The sequence below is a fragment of the Pezoporus flaviventris genome, unplaced genomic scaffold (assembly GCF_033815535.1).
Source record: "Pezoporus flaviventris isolate CSIRO_AGI_PZ_B2104156 unplaced genomic scaffold, CSIRO_AGI_Pfla_v1 ptg000129l, whole genome shotgun sequence".
Classification (NCBI taxonomy): domain Eukaryota; kingdom Metazoa; phylum Chordata; class Aves; order Psittaciformes; family Psittacidae; genus Pezoporus; species Pezoporus flaviventris.
In genome coordinates, this window is record NW_026892677.1 from 4,196,343 (window position 1) to 4,218,779 (window position 22,437).

At 50.7% G+C, this 22,437-nt stretch overlaps 1 protein-coding gene across 4 annotated transcripts in view; it reads left to right on the forward strand.

Moving 5' to 3' along the window:
• Positions 1 to 22,437, forward strand: part of FAM53B (family with sequence similarity 53 member B) — a 47,583-nt gene that overhangs the window by 23,966 nt on the left and 1,180 nt on the right. For all 4 annotated transcript variants that reach the window (XM_061478616.1, XM_061478617.1, XM_061478619.1 and 1 more), the window contains exon 4: positions 8,571 to 9,286. In XM_061478616.1, coding sequence (XP_061334600.1) covers positions 8,571 to 9,286 — 716 coding nt within the window. The remainder of the gene's footprint in view (positions 1 to 8,570; positions 9,287 to 22,437) is intronic.

Here is a 22,437-nt window from a genome sequence, read left to right on the forward strand (position 1 = left end):
TCAAGAAGGGGTAGAGACAGCCCGTTCCCTTTCTCCTGCCTGTCAAGCATGAGTGAGGAACAAAGAAACCCGATCAGATGGTTTTGTCTTGCACTGCGGCACTGGCAGGCTCTCCAGCAGATCTGATGAGTCTATGCCTAATTGAAAAGCAGCTTGTCTTAAAGAGCTTTTACAAAGCCTTCTGTGTCTTCCTAGCGCTGCTCTGATCTTCCTTGGCTGCCAAATGATCCTCTTTCCGAGGGGAACAAATGTCACCTCCTTGATCACAGCTTGCCATGTAATGGGCTTCATCATACCCAGTCCAGAGGAGCCAGTCTCTCCAGAATGCAAGGGCATCACTTAGCTTGGGTTTCATTTTAGGCATCCTTCCTGAGTGTTGTTCTTAATGTCTCTAAACGTGGGTCACAATCAGACTTGCTTGACTTTTTAAAGAAGACCTATGGTTATAGTGGCACCGAATGCAAAACTTAGGGAATGTTCCAGATCAAAGGGTAAAGTCCCTGTTGGTGGAAAGCACTGAGATAAATGAACACAGTGGAGTTTGGACTGGCAGCACAGCCAGCAGAAGGCAGAGACTTATAGTCCAGTGGGTGATGTTGGTGGGATGGGGGGATATTGGCTTAATTTTCCAGGTTTTTACCTGGAAGAGGCTGAGGTTCTTGGCATGGGATCTTCCTGGCTGCCTTTGGAGCCAAGGGCAGCTTTGGCAGGAAGGCAGCTTGTGGCTGGTCCCAGTGGCCATGGGTCAGCAGGGCAGGCTGCTGGGAGAGCATCATCCAAACCTGGATGGTGGCTCAGGAGCACATTCTCCAGGAAGCAGAAGGAAGAAGCTGGGTCAAAGCCCCAAGGGGTGTGTAATGCACCATGACCAAGAAACCAGCTGGGGTCCTGCTTACCTGTGGCATAACATGGGGAAAAAGAGTAAACTGAAGCCCTTGCATCTTAGATGCACCTTACCTCATAAGGTTCTAAACAAATCAAGAGCCTGAAAATTGGTTATAGATTGGAATGTAACTCAATATATGAGTAGACATTATGAAAGACTTATACATCAGATGATGCAATGTTAGATCCACTTCTCAACGTGGCCTATATAACCTTCTGATTTTTAGATTTTAAAGAAATACTCCTGCCAGTGTGATGATAATACTAAAAAGATTGGATTTATCTTTATATAGCCCTTTGCTGGAAGGAAGATTAGAGGTGAAATGCCTGGAAACATAAATGCAACAACTTATTTTTTCCTTTCTCCTTGAAGCGTCTGGAAGTATAAGAATTGTCCTGTGGCATAAGGATCTTTTTCTCCTCCCCTTTTCTTCCCCTGCAGTCGCATGTGAATGGCTGTGCTAGAAAAAGAAGGTGACATAAAGTTGGGGCATTACTTTTGAGTTCCTCTGTTGAAATTGCTCAGCCTTTGAATGGATGGCAGAAGAAAATTTAGGCTATTTTAACAAGGCATTGGCAGCATCACCTTACCTTCCCCTAGTGGGTATATAAGAAGTAATCAGCATCGAAGTCAGTAGCACCAGAGGCTGCACTAGTCTGGTCCTGTATGAGAAGCTCAGCAGGAACATGCTGACAGCCTTGGCCTCCTGGTTTCTGCATAAGCAAGAAGTTATCTTTGAGGCAAGCTGCAGGCTGGGGTTTATTGAGGCTGTGACAAGGTGCTTGCAAGTGCAATCACTCTGGATGTAGGATGGGAGTCCCGGCGCAGAGAGTGTTGCACGCACAGTCCTGCTTGTAAAAGGGAGGAAGAGGATGGGTTTGAGCCCATTGGGAATGGATGCTGCATACATCTGTGAAATGCTCTTTTAATATAACCATCATATGCTTTTTCCTTGGAAAGCACCCCCAGAATTTGGCCTCATAGAGTGCTGCAGCAGAGCAGGATGATGGATGAAGCGCGTGGGTCAGTTCATACGTCCTTTGGAACACTCCACCACTGGCATGGCTTGGCAACACCTCTCATCCAAGGGGCAAGCATACCAGAGAGGTTGGAGCCTTGGTCCTTGTTGTTGCACATCTCTTCATGTGGAAGTGGCATTTCATCCTGCATGGGTGATGGAGGAAAACCAAGAAGCCAGAAGAAAGGCCAGCCCCTTGATTGTATCCCAAGAGCACCCACAGGGCTTGCACCCTTCTCATTTCTGAACTGTGATTTTCAGGGATTTCAGGGGATTTTTGGAAAGGCCATTAATGTAGAGCAGTATCTTGGTGCATCTTCAAGCACAGTCAACCTGGAGACAGAAAAAGCCATGCAGGGAAATCCATTGAGGCTCCTCTGGAGCAGGGAGACCTCACCAGAGGCTCACGGTGAAGAGCAGGGCACGTTTTGCTGTTCAGATGGGGAATTTCCCTCTCCAATGCCAGCTGCTGGCACCAGGAGCCCACAGCACTGGTGTGTTTATTCTCCAGCGGTAGGTTTGGGGGTTGTTTTCATTTCCCATTGAAGCAAAGCTCTGCACATCATATTTTAATCTCATTTCTGCAATGGGAAGGCTCCACGGCACTGCCACCAGCTAATTACAACCAGTACATTTGTTCCACATTTATAGAATCATAGAATAGTTGGGGTTGGAAAGGACCTTAAGATCATCCAGTTCCAACCTCCCTGCAATGGGCAGGGACACCTTACACTAAACCGTGTCACCCAAGGCTCTGGCCAGCCTGACCTTGAGCACTGCCAGGGATGGAGCATTCACAACTTCCCTGGACAACCCATTCCAGTGCCTCACCACCCTCACAGTAAAGAATTTCCTCCTTATATCCAGTCTAAACTTGCCCTGTTTCACTTTTAACCCGTTACCTCTTGTCCTGTCACTCCATTCCCTAATGAAGAGTCCCTCCCCAGCATCTCTATAGGCCCCCTTCAGATACTGGAAGGCTGCTCTGAGGTCTCCACGCAGCCTTCTCTTCTCCAGGCTGAACAGCCCCAACTTTCTCAGCCTGTCTTCATACAGGAGGTGCTCCAGCCCCTGATCATCCTCGTGGCCTCCTCTGGACTTGTTCCAACAGTTCCATGTCCTTTTTATGCTGAGGACACCGGAACTGCACACAATACTCCAGGTGAGGTCTCACAAGAGCAAAGGGGCAGGTTCACCTCCTTTGAGCTGCTGGTCACACTCCTTTTGATGCAGCCCAGATCAACTCCTGAACATAAACAGGGGGCAGTGGAAAATGCAGCCTGATTTTTCCCCCGTGAATGGGGACAAGGAGAGTGCAATGCAACTCGAACAACATGTAGACAAAGGGACTTGGCCACGCACCTGTGTGAAGAGAAATGTTTGGGTGAGGATCCAAACAGAATTCATCTGCCAAGGAAAGGAGAGAAGGAAAATGGGTTGAAACCTGTAATTGTTTTACAAGTTGCCATAATAAATAATGCATTCATGTAAATTATTTCACTGGAAAAGAACGTGGAGGGAACTTGAGCAGAAGGATCATGCATTATGCATAAAAGGGAACTGTAAAAATATTATAGCAGCAGATTTGTGTCGCTGCAGTTAAAGTTGTGTCAGCTCTGTGGGTTTACATCCTCCTCTGTGGTTATAGATGCGGTCATTACAACTTACTCTGTGTCACCAGAGGAGCAGTCACTGAAAGAGGCCACCTGAAGCTGGAATGTGCCTGATGTTTCCATGAGCTGCTCCTGCAAAACCTGAAGCTCAGCATTTGGAAAGCTGCCTGTGATGCTCTGAGGATGGATCCTGTTCTCCATGGGGCTGTGCACAGCTCTCGGGGATGTTTGGAGGACAACACCCATCTCCTTGATTTTGGGATGTGCCCCGTCCCCTGGACCACTGGGTTTGTTTGATGTGGTGAGGGTTGCACAGGAAAACAGATGGATGTTGTTACAGGTTCATGCAAGTGCATGTCTTGGTTTTACTTGAAAGGAAACTCGGGAACAGATAGCGGTGCGGATGTGTTTGAGCATGCTGTCAGTGATCCCAGGGCAGGTTGGGCCCTGCTCACATGCAGGTGGCTTCTGGTTTGTCTCTGAAAATGGAGAGGAGAGAAAAACCAGGTGAGGTTTAATGCCAGGGCTTGTTGCTGCTTGCCCAGCCTGGTGAATCCTGCTGGGCAGTGGTGGCCACTCTTCACCTGCACCCCAAATGCTCCTGCTGTTGGACACCCAACATCTTCTTTATAGAGCATCCCTAGCAGGGCTGCTCCCCATCACCCCAGGGTAAATGGCCCTGCCACCAAACTATCCCCAAGGCTGGGCAGGACAGAGGGAATGCATGCAGGCTTAGGGGAGTGACACAAGAGCCAGGGCTCAGATCACCCTTTCTAGGGATGAATCAGAGCTAGCCATCACAGCCTTGCTTTGGAAAGCAGAAATGGTTTGGTTTTGGTTCCCCCTGGGGCTGGGCAGCCTGGGAGCTGGCAGCTCCAACCTGAACTGGATGGTGCTTCGTGCCTGTCTCTCTTTCCTGCTGCTTCATGCATGGTTTGCAAGAGGGTTCAGGCTCCTGCTGCCATGGCCAGAGGCCAGGTTGGATGGGTCTTGGAGCAACCTGCTCTAGTGGAAGGTGTCCCTGCACATGGCAGGGGCTGGAACTGGATGAGCTTTAAGGTCCAACACAGACCATTCTGTGATCCTGTGAAAGGGCAGGACAAGAAACTCAGTTTTCCCCAGGCTGCTGATACCACCCCTCTGTGTCTTGGAAGCTGGAAAGCTGTTGCACAACCAAAGAGACGCCAGGAAATTCACTTTGTGTAGCCTCACCCTGGAAATACAGATCTACAGCTCAAAACATCTCGAAAGAAATGTGCTGGATGTGCTTTCTGGGTGATTTGAAGTTTTCGTCTTAGCAGTTCTAAGTTAAAATCCAAAAGGAAGATGCTATTTCATCCAAGGACAGAAACAGGGGAAGAGCCCCTCATGCCCCACTTACATCATGCTCTGGTTGTATGGCTTCTCCTATCGTTTTTCCAGATGGCAAAGGAGGGTTTTCCAGAGAAGCGACTCACTTGTGAACCAGGAGGTTCTCGTGGTGGGTTTTATCCTGGAACAAATCACTGCCTTGGAGTAAACCAGGCTGAGGTTTGTAATGTGAAAAAATGAATACACGCTTATGTGCAGCAGTATTAATGGTTCCTCTGCAGCTGTCATTATCAGCCTGCTCAGGATATGAGTCTTAGTCACAGAATCATAGAATGGTTTGGGTCTGAAAGGACCTTAAGATCATCCAGTTCCAACCCCCCTGCCACGGGCAGGGACACCTTACACTAAACCGTGGCACCCAAGGCTCTGTCCAGCTTGGCCTTGAACACTGCCAGGGATGGAGCATTCACAGCTTCCCTGGGCAACCCATTCCAGTGCCTCACCACCCTCACAGTAAAGAATTTCCTCCTTATATCCAATCTAAACTTCCCCTGTTCAAGTTTGAACCCATTACCCCTTGTCCTGTCACTACAGTCCCTAATGAAGAGTCCCTCCCCAGCATCCCTATAGGCCCCCTTCAGATACTTGAAGGCTGCTATGAGGTCTCCACGCAGCCTTCTCTTCTCCAGGCTGAACAGCCCCAACTTCCTCAGCCTGTCTTCATACAGGAGGTGCTCCAGTCCCTGATCATCCTCATGGCCTCCTCTGGGCTTGTTCCAACAGCTAAACAGCTGTTAGCTCACAGCTAAGTCTTAAAACCTGAAGAGAAACCAGCACCTTTTCCTCTGTGAGGCTTTGCTGAGGCTTTTCCCTCAATTACATGCTTACCTCTTGGACTGCCCCATGTCCAACTTGTTTCAGGCTGAAAAGTTTTCTATTTGCTCTAAAATCCCCATTTTCTGGGTTTTGTGGTAGCCTGGGACCCATCAGTGTTTCTGGCGGGGCTGTGCCATGGTCTTCTCCTGCCCTGCCAAAACCCAGCTCTCACAGTGCAAGGGGAAGAGCAAATAACCCCAAGCTGCTGCTGGGGATAACGGTGCAGTTCCCGCTGTCTTTGCAGGGTTTGGAAGATTTATGGCTGTTTGTGCTGCAGCAGGGGTGAAAGAGGAAGGTGTCCTGTATCCTCCTCACCAAGACCCTTTGTACAACGTGCCGCCTCCGGCTGGAGGATGGTGGCAGCTTGCCACGAAAACTTGGCGTCTATTTCTGTTCCTTTTGTCTGCTGACCTGACCTGAGGAATCTCTCTGCTGGCAGCATAATGCAGAGGGGAAGATAATCAAGATCTCACCATAGATGTAGTTGTTTAGCGCAGATTTCACACTTTCCATTGTGTTTATTCCAATGGGGACAGCAACTGTTGGAATGCTGTGTGGTTGCTGAGGGCAGAGCCAGGGAGGGATGGGGCTGGAGCTCTTCTGGTGGCAGCTGGATGCAGGGAGAAATGGGAATAGTGGCCAAGAGTGCGCTATGCACCTCAAATCTGACCTCCTGACTTGAAACCGAGCCTTGGTTGGAAATGTTCTGCACTGCTGCATCTTCCCTATCAGCCTGGTACCTACAGCTGTGGGCTGAGTACTGCTTTTACTTCATCCTTCACTTGCCAGAGTGGAAAACCCCAAAACCCCTACGAAGCCTTGCATGATTTAGATATGATCATATGAAACTTGGCAGCAACAGCAAGCACGGTGTGCTCTGTTCACAGCAGCAGTTACGGAGAACTGGTGACTGGTTTTGGTGATGACTTTTTTCCACTGCACAGCCGATGGGGTTGTCCTCTTCTATCATGGTTTTCCTGTTGAGTATCAATGCCTGCAGGGAGCCTGGGGAACCAGGCCTTGGTGCTACTTCTGTTATTGTCAGTGGGATGTGTGTGGGGCTGAGGTCATCACCCTTAATCCTCTCTTTGGACACAGTCATCAGTGGGATTTCTGGATACAGCTGCCTCTGGGTTTGCAGTCTTCCCACATGGAAGACTTTGCACCATGCCCGTAGCTACATACATTTCAGGCCAAGGTGCAAGTTTCTTGGTTCTTTACCCATCTGATAAAATGAATATCTTTAGGGTAACCCCAAACCCATGCAACAGATCACCACCATCTTACACTGTGCTCTGTGCTCTGTTGGAAGACTGTTAAGGCAGGTTTGCAGGGCAAATTCCCATGTAAATAAGCTGAATGAAAGAGAGGGAGAACATCTTAAAAAGGTGTATTAAAATAGGTGTATTAATCAATTTGTTCCTTTAAATAAACATTTCAATGTTATGTGTGTTAAAGAAATGCAAACAATTGGCTGTGCTAGGTACACATGGGGTTTTCAAGGCAGCCCCAAAGAGATGCTGACCCCAGGTTGCTGCAGTATAGTTGGAGTTCTTTCGTGCTTCATAAGGGTAACTGACCAGGGGTATCTGGGCCAGAGCACCCAGATGTGGGGGACAGAGAGGACATGGACAATGAGCCTCACAACAGGGACCTAAGGACAGCATCTTGCAAAGACTTGCTGGAGGTTTATCATGCATCTATTTTATATATCTATATCTATCTGTATGTCTATCTTATCTATATGTATGTGCATACACCCATATATATTATCAGCCATCTTGAGCTTGTTATATGCACCCCCTGTTTTGCACAGTGTCTTTGGGTCGGTCTGGGAGAGATGCTCAGAGCCTCAGTGGCGTCAGTTGGTTCCACTGGAGCAATGCTGTTTTAGCAGTGTCTGAAAGCAGGACAGCCCAATCGGTGTCGGGTTGATTTTGGTTTCCCATAGGCTCTGATGGCCCTGCTGGGATTTCTGTGTTATGACAGGTAGCGGGATGCTGGTGGGATCACCCCTGTAGCTGTTAGGACCATCCCAACTTCTATTTCATCTCCTTCTGGTGTTTGGTCATAAAATCATAGAGTAGTTAGGGTAGGAAAGGACCTTAAGATCATCCAGTTCCAACCCCCCTGCCATGGGCAGGGACACCTCACACTAAACCGTGGCACCCAAGGCTCTTTCCAACCTGGCCTTAAACACTGCCAGGGATGGAGCATTCACAACTTCCCTGGGCAACCCATTCCAGTGCCTCACCACCCTCACAGTAAAGAACTTCTTCCTTATATCCAATCTAAACTTCCCCTGTTTCAGTTTTAACCCGTTACCCCTTGTCCTATCACTACAGTCCCTAATGAAGAGTCCCTCCCCAGCATCCCTATAGCTCCCCTTCAGATACTTGAAGGCTGCTCAGGTCCTCAGGTCCCCTGAGGGCTATCTCACCCCAACAGTGCTACATCTTTCTGGGGAACTCGTCAGGCAATTACTCATTGTGGAACCCAGGACAAACCACATGCGTGTGAGACATGACTTAGCACAGAGCTAAGGCAATGGCCATACATTTTATACTGCTGCATTTCCCTTAGCTAGTGCAATCTGGAGACTCAAAGGCATGTTTTGATCTTCTCCTAGCAGCTTTGCTCCTGCTGCGATTATCACTTTGTCTCCCTCTCCATCTACACCGCAGCAACCGTTCTGCTGGCAGTTTGGAAAACCATATTCCAAGAGTTAATTTGTTCAGGAGAGCATCCCATATGCCGCTCCTTTTGTTTTACGGCCGTAGAAAGCGGATCGCCGAATTAATGAATGCTAACGCCTGTGCGTGTTTCTTACTTGGGTTCCTTTATTCCCCTCTCCTTTCTGAACCAGAAAATGACAGATGGAGAGATCTCAGCAGGAAATGTCCACTCCAGCTCGAGCAGCCGGGCGCCAGCATCTGGGACTGCTTGTCGGACAAGGGCGAGGAGGGCTCGCGCTGGCCCAGGGATACAGCCACCACTTGCTCCGTCACCAACCTGATCAAAGACCTCAGCCTCAGCGACCCCCATGGCAACCCGTCGGCCCCCCCCAGCAAGCGCCAGTGCCGCTCGCTCTCCTTTTCGGATGAGATGTCCGGTTGTGGCTCCTCCTGGAGACCTTTGGGCTCCAAGGTCTGGACGCCGGTGGAGAAGCGGCGCTGTTACAGCGGGGGCAGCGTGCAGCGCTACTCCAATGGCTTCGCCACCATGCAGAGGAGCTCGAGCTTCAGCCTCCCGTCGCGGTCCAACCCGCTGTGCTGCGAGCATCCCGCCCTCAGCAGCCGCCTGGGGTGCCAGCCGAGGAGATCAGCCACGGGCGGGCGCGGGGTGGACATGCAGAGGTCCCTGTCCTGCTCTCACGACCACTTCTCCTCCTCGGAGTACTGCGTGCCATCGGCGAGCAGCACTCCTGCCTCCACACCGGAGCTGGGCCGACGGGCAGGGGGGCTGTCCCGGAGCCGCTCGCAGCCCTGCGTCCTGAATGACAAAAAGGTTGGCGTCAAGCGGCGGAGACCGGAGGAGGTTCAGGAGCAACGGCCCTCGCTGGACCTTGCCAAGATGACGCAGGTGAGAGGTGGTGGGGCTGGTCCTGCGCATGGGGCTCAGCGCTGAGGTGATGCTGTTCACTGATAAAACTCCTTTTGCGTCCTCCTAAGGCTGGGAGTGACTCAGATGTGATGGGGAAACGCATCCTTCTGTCTAAGGAGAAAACACATTCCCCTCCAAATGGATTACTTTAAGAAATTCCCACATTGCTGTTCTGTGCTGTGTTTTCCACACTGATCCCACCATGGCATTGTTTCCTCCTGGCATGTGTTTCCAGCAGGATTATGTTAAACCCCACGTTTTTGAGCTCAGGAGAGAGGAGCCCCATTGCTGCCATGGAGAGGTGAAGGCAGCACCCAAGGCACCTAACCTAGGCCCCGTTAGGAGTTGAATTCATACTGCTACAGTATGAGAATCTTAGCCTCTGTAATTTTCCACTCTGGAGATGTTATCATATTCATATTCAGTTGCAAGCACAGAGCACAACCTCCCACATCAATCTACTGCACAGAACCAGATAACACATCTGAGCCATGAACTGGGGAGGGGTTTGCTCCCGGGTCCTCTCCCTGCAAAACCAAGTCACTGGAGTTTGGTGAGGGCCAAAGAGAGATGATGCACTGAAGACAGTGTGAGCAACCTTTCCATTTCACACTCATGAAGCTTCTCTTTCTGCAGTTTCATGATTCAGCATTTCCCACATCAACAGTTTATAGTTGTAAAGTCAATGACACCACCCGTGCTGCAGAAGATAGAGATAATGGGGGGCTGAAGATCCCAGGGCTGCCACTGTGGGAGCAGGGAGCTCACCCTGGCCACCTCCCATGGTGGGCTATCTCCTTCTGCTGGCCAGAAAACTCACCCCTGGTTTTGGTTTAGTGCAGCTATCTGCTGTGCTTCATCCTGGAGGCAGCCATGTTGGGAGCATCTGCCCTGATTTTCATCATCGAACCATAGAATCACAGCCTGCTTTGGGTTGGATCTCAGAGATCACCCAGTTCCAACCCCTGCCACGGGCAGGGACACCTTCCACTAGAGCAGCTTGCTCCAAGCCCCTGTGTCCAACCTGGCCTTGAACACTGCCAGGGATGGGGCACCCACAGCTTCTCTGGGCACCCTGAGAACATGGCTTTGGCATGGGCAGGTGACCCAAGGATTACAAAAATCAGGTTACTCAGCCTCTGCAAGCACAGATACCATAAAGAAAGGGTCCCAAAGCCCCTTGGTGCAAGGCATGAGCACTGTAGGAATGGGGAAGGGATTACCTGGCATCTGCCCCAGTGCTGGTGGTGACAGGAGCAATGGGCACCCCCTTTCCCATCCTCTCCTCACCCGCTGATCCAGGCTGGGTGGCTGAATACCCAGCGGTTGCTACCACCAACATCCAGCACCACCATTACCAAGGAACTCTGTGACTGGGATCCAGCCCAAGGCACATCCTGTGGAGCATCACCAGTTTCCAGGGAGGAAACCCAGCCTGGTTTAGGTTCCCATGGCAGCGGGTGGATCCCGGAGGCAGGGATTTAGGACTGCAGGATGGGAAGAAAGGGAAGCCAGGAGCTGGATGAGGCCAGGGTTTTCATAGCTATTGAGCTATGAGGAGCAGTGCTGGCAGGCTGCTCTCCACGTGGGAGGACTGGCACAGAGGGAGGAGCAGGATTAGGCAAGTTATGGTGAGCATTCTTGCCTTTGGTGGGGCGTGGGGCACGGTCAGAGCCCTCCCCGGGATGGGAATGCTGTGAAAAGTAACTAATTCCTCGTGGGCAGAAGGACACAAGGGATAAGTGTGCTCAAGGAAGCCCTGCAGGCTTGGGTATTCCCTCAGGCTGTTTTAATGCCTCTCCTGGGATGAGACTGGAAAGTTAGGTGTTAAGAGCTGAGATCGTGGTGAGGTGTCCGCGTGGCTGCACGTGTCCTCTAGTCTGGCTTTATACGGAGTAGGAATGACTTGTGTGCAATGGTCCTCATGAGTCAAAGCAAAGGAAAGCCAACGTGTCCAGACTGGGTTTCCCAGTGTAACTCAAAGCATTCACTTTACAGATAGGGAAACTGAGGCACGAGGCATGCCATGAATCCCTGGGAATGGAGCTCAGGGTGCTGGGTGCTGGATCCACATCCAGCTCTGGCAGTGGATTGGTTAATTCTGGGCTTGTGCTGTAACCACATGTGTTATAGGCCTGAAACCTGGTACCACAATCGAAATAGGACTAATTTGACCTGAAAGCAGTGTTTTCTTCATAGCAGGAGGGATATTCAGGCCAGGCAGGAAAGGAGGGAGCCACTCCTGGAAGCAATTACATGGCCACATAACTGGGCTAATGAAGAAAGAGACCTAAATGTTAAAGTTCTGCTAGGAGGGAAAATCCTGGGGAGAACATTGCTGTTAATTCCTCAGAATCCTGGGTTTGCCTCTTCTCTCAGCAATTCCCATAGCTCAGAGAGGGGAGGTGATCCCGTATCACTCCCCTTACTTACTCACACAGCATCAAACCAGAGAGGCTTTGGCTTCAGGCAGAACCCAAACCAGGGACATAGTGGTTGCTGAAATAACGGCAACTTTTAGGAGCCAGAGCAGCATGAAAATCCTTCTGCATGCCTGAAGTGCCTGCAAATGCTCTGCTTTGGGCCTTTAAAGTGGGTATAAACCTGGTGGGTGATACTCAAGCAAGTGGGTGATGGTGATGTGTAATGTATCCCCAGTGTCCAGAGGCAGGTGAGATGTGAGGAAGACAGTTGCTATGGGCTTGGGTACCAGGGGAGCTGCCTGGCATCCCTGACCACCCTTAAACAAGGACATCAACCATCCTGTCATTTCAGTGTGGGGCTTGGGGTTTGCTTTCCAACGTCAGCTTTCATTCCCCTTTTCCATGTGAAGCACAAGCCTGAGGAGGACAACATCCAACCTCTGGAATCCCATCAGTTGTTCTGTTGGTGTGTGGCTTAATCTTGCAGCACTGTGCTCTCCTTCCTAGGTGCAGTGCTTGGTCTTGCAGCTCCAGTGACTGTGTCCATAAGGCAGGCTGTGCTTAGAAATGGTCAGGGTTAGATTTCCCCATGAATTGGGATGTTTCTCAAAGAGCTGGTGTGGATGCACCTCAAAAATGTGGGAGATGGGCAATGTTGTAAGGGTGGCAGGAGGTGGCTTGGAACCCAGCTGTCCTGGCTGGGTTGATTTTGGCAAGAACGGGTGCTTTCACCCTTTGCAAGGCACCAGGAGAAGCTGTTTGGGTGAGAAAACATGGATTTGCTAAGCAGTCTCCCAGGGATGCTTTGTGATGGAGAGACACCTGCTTGGTTTTCCTCTCCCATGGTCTGGTTTGATTCTTCTCCAAAGGGTACCTTGCTATGTGTTGACCTGGGGACTGGTCATGGCCCACCTCCATGTCCACCACTTTCCACCATCTCTATGTCAGCGTTTCCCACAGGATTTGGGGTGTTGTGTGCCGGAACCCTTGCAGCAGCGGGTTTGTCTGAGTCATCTGTGGCAAGCAGAGCCATGGCCAGCCCTGGTGGAGCAGATTGCTGTCCTCACACAGGCTTAGTGTGAGGATGTGACGTGCCTGTCACAGCAGTGACAGCCGCCTGAGTGACAGTTTGCAGTCGTCCCCGGCAGCGGCAGAATGAGCCCTCGCTATCTCCTGCCCCTTCTGTTTCCTGCCTTGTAACACTTTGGTATGGGTGTTCCTGAGAGATTTTCATTTGAGATAGCACATTTCCAGACCCAGCTGTCCTTCTTGCAGATGTTTTTTAAGCAAATCACCTATATGTATAAGTGGTATATATATATATTTTATATATATATATATTTATAACAAGTCATATTTGTATAACTGACAGAAGGGAGACTGAGATGAGCTCTTAGGCAGAAGCTCTTCCCTGGGAGGGTGCTGAGGCGCTGGCACAGGGTGCCCAGAGAAGCTGTGGCTGCCCCATCCCTGGCAGTGTTCAAGGCCAGGTTGGACACAGGGGCTTGGAGCAAGCTGCTCTAGTGGAAGGGGTCCCTGCCCGTGGCAGGGGTTGGAGCTGGATGAGCTTTAAGGTCCCTTCCAACAGAAACCATTCCAGGATTCCACAGTGTGAAGATCCAGCCCTGCAGCACAAGAAGCCCTTATTATAAATCTATGGCAAAGCTGTGGCAACAGAGTTTGGAAGATAGCTCTCAGGAAGCTTACCAGCTCAGTCCTGCTTGTTACGGAGTCAGCACCTTTGTTTTGCCGCGGTTTGGTTAAGATCATCACCATGGTAATGCAGTCCTGACGTGGAGTCCATCAGGGTCCAGGCGAAGGGCACCAGCAGCTGAGGTCTGGTGAAGCTCCTCTTTCAGTCCATGTTCCTCCAGGAAAGGTTCAGCCCCACCAGCTCCTTGGGGCATGTGCAGGAACAGCCTCTGGGCGTGGAAAACTCCCTGTGTGCATACAGAGAGAACAGCTTTAAGGGACGTGCCTGGGGGATGGAGGGTGGGTGCGCTGAGCAAGGGGTGAGAGCTGGATGAGTTTTGAGGTCCCTTCCAACACAAACCAGGCTGGGATTCTATGAGAAACTAAATTTCTGATGGCTCCCACAAGGGTTTGGCTTCTCTGTGAGCCTTCAAAGCATCTGTAATTTGAAGAGCTCCGTCTCTCATACAAATACTGTACTAATGTCTTCTTCACCTGAGTTTTCTCTAACCTCCTTCCTTTCCTGTGAGGGTTTAGCCATGTACACTGAGGAGTCCCAGACAGCTGGCAGACTACTTCTCCATGAAGCTCTGTATTGTACAGTGTGGCCTATAGTATATGGGACAGAGAGTAGCGGCTACAGAACGATAAGGCAATTAAAGCACAATATGCTCTTGTATCCTGTGGTTATGAGTTCATCATAAATAGCTGTGAAGGGTGGAGGAGAGGGCACTGGCAGCAGTGGACACCAGCTCAGAAGGTGGTGAGGATGAAGCACTGGGTGTGCCTGATAAGGACTTGTTATAGAGCAGACTTTGTGCCTGAAAGGTGCCTGTTACGGGAAGGGTGCTGAGATGCTGGGTACAACGGGGCTATTCATGCTGCGCAGTGGCTGCTGTGGGCACACAGTGCCGTTCATGGGGTAACTTCATTGTCCTCAAGGAGCACGTGCCTTCAGAGGATGGAGTCATCTGCACCAAGGATCACAAGACCGTCCTCCTGATGTGTGGTTGTGTGGTTTGTGTGTTTTTCAGCATTAAAAACACCTTCAGCCTGGGATGGAGATCCAGAGGAGCGGGTGTGTAATCATGGAACCCCAGACTGGTTTGGGTTGGAAGGGACCTTAAAGCTCACCCAGTTCCAACCCCTGCCACGGGCAGGGACACCTTCCACTAGAGCAGCTTGCTCCAAGCCCCTGTGTCCAACCTGGCCTTGAACACTGCCAGGGATGGGGCAGCCACAGCTTCTCTGGGCACCCTGTGCCAGCTCCTCAGCACCCTCACAGGGAAGAGCTTCTGCCCAAGAGCTCATCTCAGTCTCCCCTCTGGCAGGTTAAAGCCATTCCCCTTGGCCTGTCCCTACAGGCCCTTGTCCCAAGCCCCTCTCCAGCTTTCCTGCAGCCCCTTTAGGCACTGGAGCTGCTCTAAGGTCTCCCCTTAAGAAGCCTTCTCTTCTCCAGACTGAACCAGCCCAGCTCTCTCGACATCAGTAATGCTCTTGATGGTTGGGAGCGGGCTGTCCCCTGCCTTGTTTTCCCTTCCAAACTACGGAATAATGGCAGTTTCCATGAGGATCCATGCACAAAGGAGCTTGCACACTCCCAAAGCTGAAATAAATCAGCCCTCTAGTTGGAAACGTATTGGGTTGGTCTTGATGCTGAGTGGGGACAAGTTCAAACTGCAGGACAGGAGAAGCGACCTCTCCTCCCTGACGACCCAGCTCTTTCCTCGAGGGGTAAAATTCCCTCCATTTTCACCTAAGAAGTTTTTCTGCTCCGGCTTTGGCAGTTGGAGCCTTGCTGGTGAAGGCAGGAGGGGCAGCAGTGACCTTGGAGCAGCGTCAGCACCCACTTGAGCCCGCGGCAAATATTGCCAAAAGGTAGTGAAAAACGGGAGGCTTTGAATTCCAGACGTATCCCAGGAAATAGATTGCTGTTGATGTAACTCCTGAGACAGATTCCAGCTCCCAAGCCCTGGTGTTTGTTAAATAAACACGAACGAGAGCCTCCAAAAGGTCAGCTTGTGGCTTGGTGGGAAAAAGCCTTTGGTTCAGGATGCAAAGGAAAGCATCAGTTTGGAGGGCGCAGAGGACCTCGAAGGGTGCCTGGTTTTGACTTGGTCAGGCTCTTCCACGTGCAGCCGTCGTTATTCATTGCCCTGCTACTTATGTATCTAAAGCACAAGCAGTTAAAACAAATCCAAGTTCAGATTGGAAATGAGGTTCATAATGATGTTTGCTCCTCTGGTTTTCTCCCCCTCACTGTTCCTTTGACAAACAACTGTCTATTCACTGACGTGCAGCAAACCTCATCTCTGGTGTCCACCAACACAGGGTAGACCAAGTGCTACTCACTGAGGTTTCCCTGCCTCAGTTTCCCAAATGGACCAATAAAGACAATGCATTTTTTCACCTACCCCTATCCCCAAGCTCCTGAGGCTCATGTAGGATGCCATTTGGGTGCTACCACAGCAATAAAACCTTGCTTTTAGGTACCAGGTCCTATTGCTGCCAGAAGCAGCATGAAGGAAAGATCCATCTCCCTATAAAGGGCTGATTTGTTAGTGCAGCCCCAGAGTGCCCATTTCATGTGAGGCGCTTTAAAGTCAGAGGATGCTTGTAGGAGCTGATTTATTGCAGCAGCCTCTATTTTAGTCACCCGTCAGAGCTTTTAATAGCAATAACGTGGAATGCCATGACATCCATTGTTTTGGTTTTACAGTCAAAGTGGTCCCATCTGCCCCAGTTATGAATCTGTGACTCACCAGACACAATGGGCTGAAAATAAATTCAGCTGTGGAAGCAAGAAACGCGCCGTGCTCTGGGACATGGCTGGTTTTGCCATGAAATTACTTTTCCAGCATGGAACGGAGCTTGTGCACACGGGCTCCTCCAGCAGCATCCCTTGCTCGTGCAATGGGGGTCTGAGTGCTGAAGGGTCCCTTGGTATCCAGGGACCATGTCCTACCACCCCTGCTCCCAGCTCCATCCTCTGCTCCCAGCTCCATCCCACCACAGGGCCCGGGGATGCAGGGTTGGGTGCTGCACCCTTGTTCGTGCTCACATGGAAGGACAGGGCTGGGAATGCAAACAAAGCTTGGCAGTGTTTGCCCCAAACACGGACAAAATCCAGTTGTATCCCAGAGATGCACATCTGGTCCATGGCCTGCTGTTTAACCCTCTGCTCCCTGGGCTCGTGTGCTACACAGACCCAAAAACCAGCTTTTATAAGGCACAGGGATTCATCCTTGACTCAGTTAACATGCTCAAAAGCAGTGGCCAAGAGTGGTTGTTCTGTTTTAAATAAACCACCCAAACCCCAGCATTCCAGGACATTTCCAGGCTCGCTGCTTCCTGCCATGGTCCAGGAGGATGCAGTGGCATCGGGATTTGCAGACAGCAAATCTCAGCAGGTTTTTCTCCCCTTGAAGGTGCTTCATCCGTTGCTACAGGATGTTATTGGCATTGGAAGGATGGAGCAGGGGGCAGGGTTTGGATCTGTGCTAGGCGCAGTGCAGTGGTGGGAACGGCTCCTTTGGGCACTGGGGAGCCTTTTCAGTGCAGAGTTGTAGTGGTGATGATGAGAACAGTTCTTTGGGAGCCTCTTTCTTGCAAAAGCCTCCCAAAGCATTTCAGGAGGTGGCCCTAAATAACCCAGGAGGGCAGTTCACTCTCTGTTTCACAGGGAAGGTGCTCAGCGCTAGCCTGGAATGGAGACTGTGTCAGAGCAGTGACTTGTATTTCAAACCTGCCTTTACTTTGCAGGAGGCCACAGTGCAGCAGTGGGTGCAGGTGCCCCAGGGGCAATTACAGAAACATGACTCCAGTTTACTTATGCCCCTCACATCTTTAATCCATCCTAACCTTAATTTGATGCCTGGGGAAAAGCAGGCTCCTGTTATCACCTTGGATCAGTCACTGTGTGCTGATTCTGCTCCGTGTGTGTTGCGCTCGAGGCCAGGTTGCAAGCTGCTCTAGTGGAAGGTGTCCCTGCCCACAGCAGGGGTTGGAACTGGATGAGCTTTCAGGTCCCTTCCAACCCAAACCAGTCTGGGATTCCATGATTCTGTGAAGTTTTGCCTGCTCTGGGGATGAGCTGGGTTCAAGGTCCTCATTGCTCATGGCAGAACCACTCCAGTTAAATCTATGGCGTTGCAATAGGATCATGAGGAGAGCAGCATGGCCCTTCTGCCACCATCTCTGCTAGGCTTTCAGCAGAGCATGTTGGCATGAGCCTGTGATGCTCTAAGGATGCTCGGCCACAATCCCTTGGGATGTGAAAGGCCGGGTGCAAGAGGGATGTGCAACCTGGAGATACATAAATACACAGTAATCACTCATGAGGCTGCCTGATGGCGGGTCTGAGCAAACCCATTTCCCCAACTCACAGCGAAGGGCTCATTGTCTTAGGGAAAATATTTGGTTTGGGCGGGAAATGAGGATTTCCTCCAATTATCATTGGGAATGGGAATGGGCTGGGAGGCTGCACTGGGACTGAGTCCTGCATGTGGGGTGCTGCGGGATGCTGTGCATGGATTGAACCCCATGAGAGCATCACTGCTCTCTGACCCTATGCACAAGCTATGCCTGCTGCATTCCTCCATGGTTTCTGGGATTCATCTCTCCAGCATGTCCCTGGGGCTCTGTAGCACCAGAGGGATTCCTGTCAGTGGCCCATATACCTTTTCCTTTGCATTTATAGCAGCTCACTAAACACCCTCACTGTCACTGGGCAGCTACAGAGCCCCAAAGACAAGAGCAAAACTGCACTAAACCCAAATTAACTCCCCAGGCTCCAAAGGCAGCGCTAATACTACTGACTTAAAACCTCCTTCTTGCCTTGTTTTGGGTTGTTTGTTTAACAGTGTGGTGTGAAGTGACGTGGTGGGATAATAGATATTTCTGAGCCTGCTCTTGAAAGCTGTTTTTCACACCAAACAGCTAAAGCTGAAGATTTCCCATGCACCATCTAAGCACTGGTGCCTGTTACGGCAAAATTAGGATCAGGGCTATGTAAATACTCTTCCTTAGCAAAAGAGAAGAGAAGAGCAAGGAAGAGCCTGAAAACGAGGAGCAACCTGCTCTAGTGGCAGGGGGTTGGAACCGGGTGAGCTTTGAGGTCCCTTCCAACGCAAACCAGTCTGGGATTGTATGAAATGAACAAGTGGCAGGTAATAGATGATAAGTTGAAGGTGTTTTACCGATGTTTGCCTCGGAGAGTGATTTAAACCCAAGCCTGTTAGAGGAGCCCCAGCAGAGGTGTGTTTGCTGATGGGGAGGGCTGGCACAGGCGCATCATCCCTGCACAGAGCATCACTGCTCACTGCCCGCTTCCCCCTTTCCTTCTGGCACCGGGTTATTTTGAGCTCTATGAAGCAACTGTAGCCCAGTGTGCACACAGGAGGTGCTGACAGCTTGGTAGGTCAGGCCGGTGGTGCTGACAGCTTGTGGTGTTACACCTTCCCCAGGCAGTCACCTGGCAGGGTGGAATGACACAGAGAGTGCTTGCGCAAAAGCTGGGATGACCGTGGGGATCACAATCCTGCCAGTGTTCATTCCAACACATGCACTGTGTCTGCAGGGATGGGGATCAGGGAAAAGCTCACTGCTGGGGATTTTGTGATACATGTTGCTGTGTTCTTCAGTTCGCTTGTTGTTGGGGCTGCCAGCATCCAGACCCTGTCCCCAGTGGGGACACATGCTCGAAGGGAGGAAAAGGATGGATGAATGAGCTCCTGCAGCCTTCCTGCGTTTTAGCTGGGGTCCCTGCACAGTGTGGAGCATCACTGAAGGAAGGAGATGTACCCTAAGTTTGGTCACCACCATTCAGGAAGGGCTTTGTTCTAGAGGTCATCTGACAGCCTCATGTCTTATCCCAAGTGGCCAAGGGTTTCTTATTTGTATGTATAGATGATTTTTCAGGTGGTTGCTTTAGCATCATCCCATTTTATTCCTTTCCCTGAGGAATCGTCCATGAAGCTTTGGGGAGAGCTAGGGACTAAAAAACAGCACCTCAGATGGTCCTAAATGGGTTACTGTGGATGTGAGTAAAGGTGTTTTGGGTGGAAGGTACATGACAGATGCTTGCTGGGTGAGGTCAGGATGGCCAGAAGCAATCTGGCCACTGCTCCATGCGTCAGATCCATGATGGTGTCTGCATTGCCACAGTTTCCTTGAGACCAGCAGCGTTTGAGATGCTCGACACCCTGATATCGGTTGGTCTGGCACAAAAGGACAAGGTTTTGGAGAAGCTTAGAGGGGTCCAGGGCTGCCTTGTCCATGGGAAAACAAGGACCACATTGTGCCACCCAGACTGCTTTTTGGCTCATCTCAATGGAGGACTCGACTGCCCAGTTTTGCAGCTCAGCACTGCAGAACGCGCTGGGTTCACCCAATAAATTAGGATATGAGTAAAAAACTCCTGATGGGTTGAGAACAGACACTGCATTGATGGCGGTGGCTGATCCACAGCCAGCACAGGCAATGCCAGTGCCGGTTATCTCATCTTGAGGGTACCATTCCCCAGCGCGTTCATCCATGCACCGTTGCAACTCCCCACACCAGGAAGGTGAGCCATGGGATCTTGCCACAGCCAGTGCCTGTGGAAACTTGCTTTCCGAGCTGATCACCGTCAAACCTGCGTCACAGGGAGCGCCTCCGCACGTGGCCTTCCTCTGGGAGCTGCAGCACTGGGAGCAATGGCACCATCGGAAGGGTTTTTCCATCCTCTTTCAAGGGAAGGTAAAAGTACTACCTGGAATGACTCCAGGTCTTGGACTAGATGATCTCCAAAGGCCCCTTCCAACCCTAATGATTCTGTGACTCAGCGCTGCACGTGGAAGATACTGGGTTGCAGCGTGTGTGGATTTGAGCAGGGAAAATGTTGGCTTGGTTATCTTGCCAAAGTCCAATAAAATGCAAAATATCCCTGGAAGTCAAGTACCTTCATGGCTGTTCTCCAAGACATGTCCAAGCTTGGAAGCACTTTCTGTTTGGATGGGAAGAGCATGCCGTGAGCCTGTTTTGTTGGTCTCTAGGTTGCATCCTCCTTCATTCATCATTATGGACATCACCCATCTCCTTCTCTGAAGTGCTGTGCAGCATCCTGGCATGCCCGTGCCTGGGTACCAAGCCCAGGGAGGCACCGGGGCTGGGAGATGAGCTCCTTTAGTAGGAGGAAAATGAAGGTTCTCAGAAGTGCCAGAGTTTTGTTTGTAGAAGGGATTTGCACTTCTGAGAGGGCTGTTGACTTTCAGGAGGCTTGGGCTTTCAAGTGCCTAAATCACTGTTGAAAATATGCTTGCAGATGTTTTCTGAGTACTTAGAAAATACTTCTGCTATGTCCTCAGGCCTTCTCCGGCTGCAGTGGTAATTACAGGTTGTCCATTAACCACAGTGTGCAGATCTCTGCTTGAAGCTGTTAGGCATTCAGCACCTGGAAGACAGGCGGCATGGAGAGGCACGGCTTGTGTTTAACAGGGTGACGTGGGGGCAGTTGCATTTGTAAAGGACAAATGCATGTTCTTTTCATGTGGGCTTAGGGGTTATGGGCTTTTGGAAGGTTTCAGGGACTAAAGGCCATGGGAAATGTATCCCCACCAGCTTGGGCAATGGCCAGCTCCTCCTTGGGCACCAAGAACTTCTCCTTTCAGTTACAGCAGCTTCTGTATCATCTCCTGCAAGGACTCGTTTCACCATAGTGTGTCATTTAGTGTCTAAAGTCTCTTGGTGACATGTGGTCAGTGGGTGTGAATTCATCACAAGTACCTCTGATTTCTTAAGAGTGTGAAGTAGGAGGAGCTTTGACCTGCATCCTCAGGGAGGATGTAAATGGCTGATTCTGCCTCATTCACAGCCTGGGGTGAGTTATTTCAGTGGAGTTAGTCCCAGCTTACCTGGATTTGAAAGCAAAAAAAGCCCTTAAGCAGATGTGCATAAATTTCCCAGGAACATTGCTGGGAATGTTTGGAGCAAGGCTGTATCTTCAGGCTGCTGCATGTTTGGTCCTGAGTTGTGCTGGAGCAGATGCAGGCAGCAGCAATGTCACTCCATGGAGCGATGCTCTGTTGGGTACCAGTGTTCTGGCTACTGCAGCTTCAGTCTGGCCCAGGCTCTTGGAGATAAGGTGTGATGGAAACAGCAGCAGGCTTTGACTTCCCCTGGGTAAATGAGTGCAGGAGACCCAAAGAGCTCTCCTACACCCTCCTGCCATCCACAGGCAACCCAACATCCGTGTTAGTTTAACAACATCTGTCTAACCTATATTAAGGCCCCTTCCAACACAAACCATACTAGGATTTTATGACACTAAAAAAGCCTCCCCCTGAGATTGGGATCTTTAAAAGCAAGGAATCCCCTCACCCAGAGCTTCATTACTTCAAGATATCCTTCAGATACGCTTCATGTTTCTTACTGCATGTAAATCATATGTCAGGAGGGGAAATGTAAGGAGGAGGGAAGCGCTGATGCTCATGTGCTTATGACAGCTATTTATTGCTGTGGTTTTAGGGGCTGTAGCTCAGGTGAATAGCTTTGGCTATCGAGGGGGCTGCTTCCCCCCAGTTGTTTATTGCTCACCTTCAGGCCCTTTGGTTGGGACATGCCCAGATGTGAAGTGTAAAGTGAGTGAACCATCAGACACTTGCTTGCAAACCGGCTCTTGTGAGAGGCTTGCACAAGCTGCTGAGCTGCCCACGGTCTCCTCCTGCTCCAAGCACACGCTCTGCAAACACACCAGTGGCTTGGCCACGTTATTTCCATTGGCACTCACTAATAAGGGTTTTGTTTGCTCTGTCAAAACCAGCCTGGTAAGAGGCAGGCCCTGCCCGGTGAGCACGCCTGTGGTCAGGCGGCATCTCGGGAGGTGGTGTGTGCTCTGCTGACAAGGGTTCTGCATGCCCGCAAGCTCCTCAGCGCTGTCAGAGCTTGGAAGTGTTTTGAAGTCGTGGCAGTGCATAAACTGCATCAAGTTTCTGGCCGGGGCAACCAGCCATGGAGCCTCTTTGTTGGAGAGGTGAG